We start from the raw sequence: 12,868 nt of genomic DNA, 5'->3' as shown, positions 1-12,868 counted from the left end.
GGGGTTCGGGGCTGTAAAGGTTAAAGACATTAAACTGGTCTTCTCTTGAGATTAAAGTCTTAATTACAGTATTACTGCAAGATGTGAATTGCCACAACGACGTTCGTTCTTCAAATTGTGTATTTTATTAAAACACACAAAAAACGTTGTTACTGGCCTACACACAATATCCCATAATGTCGAAGTGGAATTATGTTTTTAGAAATTTTTACAAATTAATAAAAAATGAAAAGCTGAAATATCTTGAGTCAATAAGTATTCAACCCCCTTGTTATGGCAAGCCTAAATAAGTTCAGGAGTAAAATATTGCTTTAACAAGTCACATAAGTTGCACGGACTCACTCTGTGTGCAATAATAGTGTTTAACATGCTTTTTGAATGGCTACCTCATCTCTGTACCCAACACATACAACTATCTGTAAGGTCCCTCAGTCGAGCAGGGAATTTCAAACACAGATTCAATCACAAAGACCAGGGAGGTTTTCCAATGCCTCGCAAAGAAGGGCACCTATTGGTAGAAGGGTAAAAATCAATACACCCAGTCTCTACAAAGATAAAGGCGTCCTTCCTAACTCAGTTGCCGGAGAGGAAGAAAATCATTCAAGGATTTCACCATGAAGCCAATGGTGACTTTAAAATGGTTACAGGGTTGAATGACTGATAGGAGAAAACTGAAGATGGATGAAAAACATTGTAGTTACTCCACAATACTAACCTAATAGACAATGGGAAAAGAAGGAAGCCTGTACAGAATAAAAATATCCCAAAACACGCATCCAGTTTGCAACAAGGCACTAAAATAATACTGAAAAAAATTGTGGCAAATCAGTTAACTTTTTACGTTTGRGGCAAATCCAATACAACACATTACTGAGCACTACTCTCCATATTTTCAAGAATAGTGGTGGCTGCATCACATTATGGGTGTGCTTACTGACTAGTTAAATAGTGGTTCAATATTTTTTGTTGTTGTAATTATCATTAAGGACTGGGGAATTTTTCAGGATAAAARAGAAACAGTATGGAGCTAAGCACAGGTAAAAATCCTAGAGGAAAACCTGTTTCAGTCTGCTTTCCACCAGACACTGGGACATGAATTCATCCTTTCAGCTGGACAATAACCTAAAACACAAGGCCAAATCTACACTGGATTTGCTTACAAAGAAGACAGTGAAGGTTCCTCAGTGGCAAAGTTATAGTTTTGACTTAAATCTATTTTTAATTCTATGTTAAGACCTGAAAATGGTTGTCTAGTAATGATCAAAAACCAATTTGACAAAGCTTGAAGAATTTAGAAAAAAATTATAAGCAAATGTTACACAATCCAGGTGTGGAAAGCTCTTAGGAGACTTACACATGTAATCTCTGCCAATGGTGCTTCCACAAAGTATTGACTCAGGGATGTGAATACTTATGAAAATTAGATATTTCTGAATTTCATTTTAAATACATTTGCAATAATGTCTAATAACATACTTTCACTTTGTTATTATAGGGTATTGTGTGTAGAAGGGTGAGAAAAAAAGCAATTTAACCTTTTGTCAATAGGGGGAGCTGTTAGCACTTTTTTTTTTTACATTTCCAAATTAAACTGCCTCGTACTCAATTCTTGCTCGTACAATATGCATATTATTATTACTATTGGATAGAAAACAATCTCTAGTTTCTAAAACCGTTTGAATTATGTCTGTGGGTGAACCAGAACTCTTTCTACAGCGAAAATCATGACAGGACATGCGAAGGTCTGAAAAATAGTCTCTGATCTCGGATCAGTTTAAAACTCTGTGTGTGCCCTATGGATCGAAATGAACTGCACCCGCCTTCCCCTGGATGTCAGTAACCAATGAGAAGTGGAATGGTGTCTCTACGTGTTTCTCAGAGTTTATAAAAGGCAATGGAGTGAGGTGTCCCTTCTTTTCGACGCTCGCCAAGGCGCAAGAGAGGACATCAGAATGGCATGCTCAAAAGCTCTCGTTATTGACCAAAGATATATCCGTCTGTGATTTAATTCGATATAGGTGTTAGAAACATCATAACGAAGTTATTTGAAACCGATTTATATCAGTTTATGCGAGTATATTGCTATTTTTTGGAATTTCCTTAGTATTGCGTTTGAGGATTTGGACATGTGTGTGCCGTGTAGCTATCGTTAGCTGCTAGTTCCGAAGTTGAAGAGGTCGTTTTACAACAAAGCAACGATTCTTTTGGACAAAGGACACATTGCCCAAGATACTGATGGAAGCTCGTCCAAAAGTAAGAGCTATTTATGATTTTATTCCGTATTKATGTGGAAAAATGTAAACGCAGTTGTCGGCCTTTTTTTGAGGCACTAGTCTGGCTGTAACTCACAATGTATGTCTAGTAACGTAAATTTTAAAAATCTAAATCAGCGGTTGCATTAATAACCAATGCATCTTTCATTAGCTGTCCAACCTGTATTTTTTTAGTCAATCTAATCGATAAATAATCGTAAACTTAGGTGCCTTTCCAAGATGGCGCCGGCCAGAATGCATGCCATGTTTTGACAGATTACATTGCATAACCACGATTTGTGATGCTAAATATGCACATTTTCGAACAAACTCTATATGCATTGTGTAATATGATGTTACAGGACTGTCATCTGAAGAATTCTGAGAAGGTTAGTGAAAAAATTTATATATTTTGGTGGCGATAACGTTATCGCCCCTTTTGCCTTGATTCAATGCTGGGGTGATGTTAGCTCATGTGGTATGCTAATATAACGATATATTGTGTTTTCGCTGTAAAACACTAAGAAAATCTGAAATATTGTCTGGATTCACAAGATCTGTGTCTTTCAATTGCTGTAGGCTGTGTATTTTTCAGAAATGTTTTAGGATGAGTATTTTGGTAATTGACGTCGGTCTCTGTAATTATTCCGGCTGCTTCCAACGCTATTTCAGATTGCAGCTGCAATGTAGAACTGTGATTTATACCTGAAATATGCACATTTTTCTAAAAAAACATATGCTATACCATAAATATGTTATCAGACTGTCATCTTATGAAGTTGTTTCTTGGTTAGTGGCTATATATATCTTTATTTAGTCGAATTAGTGATAGCTACTGATGCAGGAAAAAAATGGTGGAGAAAAAAAGTTGTGTCTTTTGCTATCGTGGTTAGCTAATAGATTTAGATATTGTGTCTTCCCTGTAAAACACTTAGAAAATCTGAAATATTGTCTGGATTCACAAGATCTGTGTCTTTCAATTGCTGGAGGCTGTGTATTTTTCAGAAATGTTTCAGGATGAGTATTTTGGTAATTGACGTCGGTCTCTGTAATTATTCCGGCTGCTTCCAACGCTATTTCAGATTGCAGCTGCAATGGAGTAAAAAACTGGTGGAGTAAAAAAAGTGGTGTCTTTTGCTAACGTGGTTAGCTAATAGATTTACATATTGTGTCTTCCCTGTAAAACATTTTAAAAATCAGAAATGATGGCTGGATTCACAAGATCTGTATCTTTCATCTGGTGTCTTGGACTTGTGATTTAATGATATTTAGATGCTAGTATTTACTTGTGACGCTATGCTAGGCTATGCTAGTCAGCTTTTTTACTGTGGGGGGTGCTCTCGGATCCGGGATGAGTACCAAGTAAAAGTTAAACAATTTTGAATTCAGGCAAATGTGGAATAAGTAAAAGGGTATGAATACTTTCTGAATGCACTGTATCTTGAAAAATATATTCAAGGAAAAATTGACATTTTTTTTWAATAAATATTTATCTTTCTGATTTTACAGAAATGTATTTAAAATTATCATTATCATATTTGGAATAGAATGAGTCTCTCTCGACACTACCAATTGTTCCTGCAGTAATGATACACTATCTTCATCAAATGTTTTTAGAATTTATCTGCAGATAATCGCCAAAAAGCCAAACAGTATGCAAATTAAGAAGCCAAATGAAGGGCTTTCTCTCCGATGCGATAGGCTACACTGGCAAGTCCCGACCGACATGGTCTTCATATCCTAGAAAAATAGAAGAAAAATTGTTGGTTTACTTGTCCCGATGCGATTCCATAGACATACACTGAGTGTACAAAACATTAGGAACACATTGCTAATATTTAGTTGAGGCTTGGACTCTACAAGGTGTCGAAAGCATTCGAAAGGGATGCTGGCCCATGTTGACTCCAATGCTTCCCACCGGTGTCAAGTTGGCTGGATGTCCTTTGGTTGGTGGACCATTCTTGATACACATGGGAAACAGTTGAGTGTGAAAAACCCAACAGCGCTGCAGTTCCTGACACATTCAAACCGGTTCGCCTGGCTCCTAATACCATACCCTGTTCAAAAGCACAAATATTTTGTCTTGCCCCTTCACCCTCTGAATGGCACATACACAATCCATGTCTCAAGGCATAAAAATCCTTCTTTAACCTGTCTCCTCCCCTTCATCATTGGGCTCCCGAGCGGCACAGCGGCACAGCGGTCTAAGGCAATGCATCTCAGCGCTAGAGGCGTCACTACAGACACCCTGGTTCGAATCCAGTCTGTATCACAACCGGCCGTGATTGGGAGTTCCATAGGGCAGCGCACAATTGGCCCAGCGTTGTCCGGGTTTGGCCGTCATTGTAAATAAGAATTTGTTCTTAACTTACTTGCCTAGTTAAGTAAAAGGTAAAAAAATATATATATTGATATAAAAAAATATACACTGATTGAAGTGGATTTAACAGGTGACATCAATAAGGGATTATAGCTTTCACCTGGATTCACCTGGTCAGTCTAAGTCATGGAAAGCACAGGTGTTACTAATGTTTTGTACACTCAGTGTATAACTATGTTGTATGATTTATTCATGGCAAAGGGGTATAGGAGATCGACTTTATTCAGTCAGTTCGACACCTTTTATAAACTATAAACACTTGCTGTTTCGTCGTCAATTAAAGCACAGTCAATGGCCACGACTCCATGGCTGGGAATATGAAACACGCAAAAGAAAATAAATGAATGTGCCAGAAAGGCTAATTATTGTTTAGTGTATTTCGACTCATCCTTACCACTTACATTACATGGGACGTGCAAATTCAATCAGAGAGACGATGAAGAAGCATCATGCTCTCTCCTCCGTGTAAAGAAATTTGACTGCAATCAACCTCAGCACACACAAATCACACATGTACTGGGAGGCAGCACAGACAGCAAACCGTGAAACCAGCAGTGTTTCCCCGTCCTCGCTCGCTTTGTAACTGACAGCCGCCTGTCCTACAGATGCCGTATCTTAATTTAATCATCCGGTTATAGCAGAACTTTTCCTGCACAGAAGGAAATGCAAACTTGCACTGTATTCAAGGTTTAAAAAGTTTCTAATTTCCACTTTAAAATGTCAGAATTGTTTTGCCGTAAAGAAAAATGCATCAACTCCTACAAAAAAGTATTATTAATTTATTCCACATAATTCACATTTCCTGTTGCAGGTTCAGGTTCCTGCTGCAGGATTATTTTTTCCTGCTGTGTGGAACTGGCTCAAATTAAGATACAGCATACCTATCAATAGCTCGCTACAAGATGCATATCGTTCATCCTAGCGGGAGAGGGCTCGACTGACTTTTCTTAGTAGCGAATTGAAACTTTTAAATGAAAAATAGCCTAGTTAATTTATGAAGAGGAAAGAAAGTAGTTCAACAAAAACCACCCACGACACCCTGGCCTAAACCTGTTACGTGAGCGGTGTGCTTGAGTGTGCCTGTGTGATAATGGAAACCCCTTCTGTGAGTTTGAGAAAAACCACACAACGTCCTTCCGCTTTGCTTGTCCCCAGAGCTAGTAATAGTTAGAGTATGATAGTTTTAAATGGTGGCCAGGGTTAGTTAGTGGTCCAGAGAAACTGTCACTGACGGTAACTTATCACTGCTGCTACAGGACATAGATAACCTTGAGGACTATATTTAAGAGTATTTTTCCTCAGGCACTTTTCTATTGTGGGCAGCCTGAGGAGTATCTTACAAAGCAGTTACTCAGGGTTTTCTAAAGCTAGTCATCTTCAGTTAGCTTGACATTCCAGTGCAGGCTTCATCTGTACTACAACGGTGGATAGATAGAGTATTGCTTGTCCGACCTGCCGCTAAGTCTAGCAGGTTTAAAACTGCGCGTGCATGTCACACATGGCTAGTCGAATGCCAAACTCTTCATTGAGACAATGATCAAACATTAATCCACGGTCAGCGCCACATTTTAATTTGTGCCGAAATCTTGCAAATTGAGCAGGCTATGGTGTGAAATAGGCTTTTCGAAGTGCCGTCTTTATTTTATTACTCTTAGTTAAATGCTGTCTTTGGTGTGCTTATCAGTGCACAAGCACCTTTTTCCCCACTCCCATCGATAAAATAATACATTTTTGTATTAAGTCATACAATAGTTTTACTGTGCATGAGGTTTCAAATGCATTCTGTCATTACTAAATAATGTGATATGTAATTTAACACAAAACAACTTTTCATTAAAAAAATATTGAATCAGTCATCGTCCTCAAATGAAGGGGATAGTGATGCAATCTTAGAGAGGGAGGGAATCTGATTTAATTGGTCCTCAACTCTAAGCTAATAATGAACAGGGGCAAAGTCCCCCAAAACTCCTCAGTCACTAGGCCACCAGGCTGTGTGTGTGGGTGTATATTATGTGTGCAAAATTCTGAGCTCTGTAACTGTCAACCATAGCTGCATATTGAGGTAATTTCCAGGAGTGAAACTCCCCAGCGTTCCCACAGACAGGCAGTTAGCACTGCACTGCTGGGGTAGAAGTATGTACAGGAGGTGGAGATATAGGTGGGTGGTGGAGGAGGTAGAGCAGAGGGAATTTCCCTGATTATCTGACTGATGTGGGCCGGTAGAAAGGTGGAATGTGGGCCGGTAGAAAGCGAGAGAGCGAGAGAGAGAGATGCCACCTCTCAGATGAAGGAAAAGAAACAGATGAAAGACAAAAAGAGAAGGTCTGAAAATGACATTTTGTCCGCCGGTTAATGTCATGCAATAATCACCTTAGAAAACATTTTGTTGTGTTAGGCTTTGAAACAACATCCACAAGGACCATGTTTTCCACTCTGTTTCAACCTGTTGTTGAACTTCTTTCTTAAAATTGATGAATCACAGTGAGGTGAGTTTTAAAAGCACATACTGTTTTGATGATGTGTTTGATGTGATTTTGGATTGCATTTTTGAATTGATGTCAGAGTGGATAAAGGGACAAGAGTCCTGATTACGAGGCCATTAGTAACCTGACGCTCATTAGGGAGTTGGGTACTACCAACGCGCCGCTCTCTCTCTCCCTCTACAACCACTGATTATTATTAGACCCTGCTGGTCATTTATGAACATTTGAACATCTTGGCCATGTACTGTTATAATCTCCACCCGGCACAGCCAGAAGAGGACTGGCCACCCCTCAGAGCCTGGTTTCTCTCTAGGTTTCTTCCTAGGTTCCTGTCTTTCTAGGGAGTTTTTCCTAGCCATCGTGCATCTACATCTGCATTGCTTGCTGTTTGCTTGCTGTTCGGTATAGCACTTTGTGACTTCTGCTGATGTAAAAAGGGCTTTATAAATACATTTGATTGATTGATTGATAAGAGGAGATTACCGTGACTCAGTCACATAGAATTTTACTGTGGTCATGACTCATGAATGGCGGTAATACAGTCACTGCAACAGCCATATTTTCACCCAATTGTGGCTCACGGAGGTCATGCTAACACTTTGCATCATACTTTGACTAAACTTAAGCCATAGAATTAGTTCCTCAACATGTATTAATTGTGGTTAACAACGTTCAATGGAGATGAATTCTTGGAATGAAACAGAGCGAGGAACTGATCCAAGCCCTAAAGGAACAGGAGAGAGGGAGCTGGCCAATGTTGTCAGGGTGTTTCAAGTGACACTAAAAACAGACATGCTCCCCTCCCAAAGGATGTCTGTGGCAGGGTTTCTGTTAGCCGGCAATTTCTGGGTTTTGGCTGATTTAAAAAAAAGTTTGAAAAAGTAGCCGGCCAAAATCACAAGCATTTCGCTACACCCGCAATAACATCTGCTAAACACGTGTATGTGACCAATAAAATATGATTTGATTTTAAATGACATGGGAAAATTATGCTTTTTATTCATTGATGAAAAAGCAGTTGATGGAAATACATTTGACCGGTAGCTTGTCGGTCAATAGGTTATTTTGCCTAATTTAGTGGAATTAAATTGGCCTATGTATTTTCGTTAGTACAGAGCCTATTTTGAGCGGGATTTCTCCTGCACCTCAGCTGGTGCACAATTAAAAATAGATACTATTTTTTATTTCTCAACTGGTAATTGAAGCGCGCTTCCCATTCATCATTCAAATGCAGGCAACAGGCTATCAGCGGGTCACCCACCACTTTACAATGTGAGCTGGAGGCAGTATGCATTTTGAAAAAACATACTTAATTGTTTGAAACCTGAATGTTTTATCTCATATTATGAGGTATCTTTCACATTGCTTCAAATTAGCCTATAGGCAAAATCCGACTATGTACTCCAAACGTGGAGGCAATTTAATAGGCGGCGTGTGAGTTTCAAGTTTGGGGAAGCTTACAATTTATCCTACCATTTTTACAGTTCTGAGTACCAGTTATTATTTTCATATGCAGATTTTTGTGGAACAGCTTCATTACAAAAATGTTTTTGTTTCTTAAAACCATGACAAAAATCTAAAAAGTAAACTTGTGAAAGATTAGTAGCATTTGCCACACATTGATACACCGTGATCCATTGGCGGCTAAAGAAATGAGCGCATGGAACTCATAGCCAATACAGCAGTAGGCCTATAACTTCCATTTCTCTTTCACACTGAGGATTGGTGATTATCGAGGGGGAGATTGGAAGATTTTTCAAATAGCTTACTCTGAGGAACTATAGTTTTAACTTCTTTGTGATAGGGGGCAGCATTTTCACTTTTGGATGAATTTCGTGCACATAGTGAACTGCCTCCTACTCTGTCCCAGATGCTAATATAATGTATATTATTATTACTATTGGATATAAAACACTCGGAAGTGTCTAAAACTGTTTGAATAATGTCTGTGAATATAACAGAACTCATATGGCAGGCAAAAACCTGAGAAAAAATCCAAACAGGAAGTGAGAATTCTGAGACAATGGTCAATGTTCAACTCATCGCCTATTCAATTCCCTGTAATATATGGATCTGTTTGCACTTCCTACGCCTTCCACTAGATGTCAACAGTCTGTAGAGCGTAGAATGAAGCCTCTAGTGTAATGTGGGGCCGGATGGGAGGTGTTTCAGTCAGTGGTCTGGCAGAATGCCAGTTCCTGGTCATGCGCTTTCCTCATGATATCGCCTTGCGTTCCATAACTTCTACAGACATGAAGGAATGCTCCGGTTGGAACGTTATTGGATATATATGATAACAACATCCTGAAGATTGATTCTCTACTTAGTTTGACCAGTTTATTCTACCTGTTATATAACTTTTGAAGTTTTCGTCCGAGTTCGCCTGCATCTGCGCGAGCATTTGGACATGTGCACTAAACATGCTAGCAAAAGTAGCTACTTAGACATAAGTAATTGACATTATCGAACAAAACAACGATTTATTGTGGAACTAGGATTCCTGGGAGTGCATTCTGATGAAGATCATCAAAGGTAAGGGAATATTTATGATGTAATTTCTGTTGACTCCAACATGGCGGAGAAATGTTGTTATTTTTGAGCGCCGTCTCAGATTATTGCATGGTGTGCTTTTTACGTAAAGTTTTTTTTAAATGTGACACAGCGGTTGCATTAAGAACATCGTTTGGTGTGCTTTCGCCGTAAATCCTTTTTGAAATCAGACATGTTGGCTGGATTCACAACATGTGTAGCTTTAATTTGGTGTCTTTCATGTGTGATTTCATGAAAGATTGATTTTTATAGTAATATATTTGAATTTGGCGTGCTACATTTTTTCTGGCTTTTGGCCATATCCCAGAGAAGTTAATATATTATCATTCACAATGATGTTAAAAAAACTCTTTCCTACATTAACGTACAGCAGGCCAGGTACTTCTATGCATGCTCAGGCGTGCGCACGCGCTCCCTCAACATTATCAGGACAGAGAAACCAGACACATACTCATTGCTCACGTGGAGCATTTCAAACAAAAGACAATGAAACAATGTACAAATTATGAAATAAACAAAAACTTGTTTCTCACAAGTGTAGCAGGTTGTGAAATCCACAAACAATGTTTCCACTCCGAGAAAGAGAATGGTAAATGACTGTAATTAACACATACATTAAGATAAATAAATGTAACCAAATTAAGGGGATTAATGGTACATTTACTACTGGTGAAATATGTAAGGGGAAATTGATTTTAAAAAACTCAAACGGCAAACAATTGACACAACACAATGAATGGCAAGAACTGGCGGGAGACTCGCCTGTATCGTCACCACACCCCTCCCTTCTTGTCTCAACAAGACACATTATCTTCACACATCGTTTTGCTTTTCACTGACAGCCGGAACTCAATTATCAGCTAGGCCTATTGCAATGCGCGCTGCCCAAATTGTGGGCTTCCCAAATAGGCATGATGCCTATTTGCCTAAGCTAATGATCCTCAATTCCTCTTTGGTCAAGTCAAGCTTTCTGGTGAAGTATTTTGAATGATTTAAATTATTTATATGTACAGTAATTATATAATTTTGGCAAATGTATTTCCATTTACTTCCCTATTTGACCCACCACTATGCCATTACTCTCCTGTTCTAATGCATTACCATAATCTAAATGTGATTTCTGTCATTCTGAGCACCGTGGGTGGACACCCTTTCCTAATGGAAACCCTGGTCTGAGGGTGTGTTAGGGAATGATGCACACACACAGCACTCTCACCTCCACAGGGATGTCCCAGGTGAGTCTCTGAGGGGGTGGAGAGTTGCACCTCTCCCTTACTGTGGCCGTCCTCTGTGTAACCCAGTTGGAAGTCATCTGTGGCCAGGGTGAACTAAGGACAAACAGAGCAGCCGTTACACACACATGTAGAGACACACGCAGAGACACACGCAGAGACACACGCAAAGACACACAAGATACTTAAAATAAGACTCAAAGTTCAGTGGCTTCCACATTCACAAAGAGTTTAGAAAACACAGAAGCTTTACCTGCAAAAACGAATAACAAACATGTTTATCACTTCTGGCCACTATCTGATTCAGCGAAGCCTGAGAATATCCAGTTTGGATAATAACTGGAACATCCTGATCTTGGCTATCCTCTATTTAACCACAGACACTTTTAGCCACATGTAACCACACACACACACACACAAATCTGCAAGATCAGATTATTCTAAATAAAACCAAGTGCTTGATCTCCATTGAGGACAGGTCATTTGGGCTGTCAAGGGGAATTCACCCATCTTTTTAACCTCTATCTCCAGCACCATACTAGTGTCTACACAATGTGAAAACGGCACATTTCTATGTTCTGTAGCTAAAAAGATAAGAAGAAAAGGTCCTAATAAAGTGCCACTTGATTATGCCTGTGTTTGACAGATAAACACTGTCGGCCCAAGAGTGCTCTGCATTCAGCCCATTCTTGTACACCACCACAGAGCAGGACTTATCAAACCACACACAAGAAAGAAAAAGAGAGAGAAAGAGAGAAAGAAAGAGAAAAAAGAGAGAAAAATAGACTGAAAGAGAGAGCGAGAAAACGAGAGAGAGAGAGAGAAAAAAAAATATTGATAGAGAGACAAAGAAAGAGAGAAAAAGAGAAAGAGAAAGAAAGCGAGAGAGAGCTATAGAGAGGGAGAGCGAAAGAGAAAGAGATGAGAAAGAGAGCGCGAAAGAGAGAGAGAGAAAGAAAGAGAGAGATAAAAAAAGAGTGAGTGAGAGAAAGAAAGAGTGAGTGAGAGAAAGAAAGAGTGAGCGAGAGAGCGAAAGAGAGCGAGAGAGCGAAAGAGAGCGAGAGCGAGAGAGAAAGAGAGCGAGAGAGAAAGAGAGCGAGAGAGAAAGAACAAGAGAGAAAGGGAAAAAGAGAAAGAGAGTGAAAGAGAAAGAGTGAAAGAGAGAGAGTGTGAAAGAGAACGAGAGAGAGCGAGCGAACGAGAGAGAGCGAGCGAGCGAAGAGAGAGAGAGAAAGAGAGAGAGTGAGAGAAAGAGAAAGAGAGTGAGAGAAAGGAAGCAAGAAAGAGTGTGAGAGAAAGAGCACGAGATAGGGCGAGAGAGAATGAGAAAGTGAGAGAGAGCGAGAAAGAAAGAGAGAAAGGGAAAAAGAGAACGAGAGAGAAAGGGAAAAAGAGAAAGAGAGAGATGAAAAGAGAAGAGAGTGAAAGAGAGTGAAAGAGAGCGAGCGAGCAAGAGAGAGCGAGAAAGAGGGAAAAACAGTGAGAGAGATAGAGAGTGAGATAGGGCGAGAGATAATGAGAAAGTGAGAGAGAGACAGAGAGAGAGAGAGCGAGAAAGAGGGAAAAAGAGAGTGAGAGAGAGAGCGAGATAGGGTGAGAGAGAATGAGAAAGTGAGAGCGAGACAGAGAGAGTGAGAGAGCGAGAGAAAAAGAGCGAAAGAGAGCGAAGAATGAGCAGCAGAGAGAGAGCGAGTGAGGGAGAGAGAGAGCGAGTGAGAGAGAGAGAGAGAAGAGAGAGGAGAGTGAGAGAGAGAGAGAGGAGAGCGAGAGAGAGAGGAGAGAGCAGAGAGAGAGAGGAGAGAGAGAGAAGGAGAGAGATGCAGAAGTGAGGAGAAGAGAGAGAGAGAGCGGGAGAGAGACGAGAGAGGAGCGGTGAGAGAGAGAGACGAGAGAGACGAGCGATAGAGGAGGAGAGAGCGAGAGAGAGGACGAGAGAGAGAGAGCCGAGAGCGAGATCGAGAGCGAGAGAGA

The 12,868-nt window shown here is 39.9% G+C and overlaps 1 protein-coding gene across 3 annotated transcripts in view; it reads right to left on the bottom strand.

Moving 5' to 3' along the window:
• The window catches only part of LOC111971265 (carnitine O-palmitoyltransferase 1, liver isoform-like), a 113,266-nt gene that overhangs the window by 52,173 nt on the left and 48,225 nt on the right, over nucleotides 1-12,868 (bottom strand). For all 3 annotated transcript variants that reach the window (XR_002878267.2, XR_002878268.2, XM_023998313.2), the window contains exon 7: nucleotides 10,882-10,993. Coding sequence is in view for 1 of the 3 variants with exons in the window: in XM_023998313.2 (XP_023854081.1) it covers nucleotides 10,882-10,993 (112 nt within the window). In the remaining 2 variants the exon portion in view is untranslated. The remainder of the gene's footprint in view (nucleotides 1-10,881; nucleotides 10,994-12,868) is intronic.

The sequence above is a fragment of the Salvelinus sp. IW2-2015 genome, linkage group LG13 (genome assembly GCF_002910315.2).
Source record: "Salvelinus sp. IW2-2015 linkage group LG13, ASM291031v2, whole genome shotgun sequence".
NCBI lineage: Eukaryota > Metazoa > Chordata > Actinopteri > Salmoniformes > Salmonidae > Salvelinus > Salvelinus sp. IW2-2015.
Note: the sequence above shows the minus strand (reverse complement) of the source record. Positions and strands in the feature narration are given on the sequence as shown.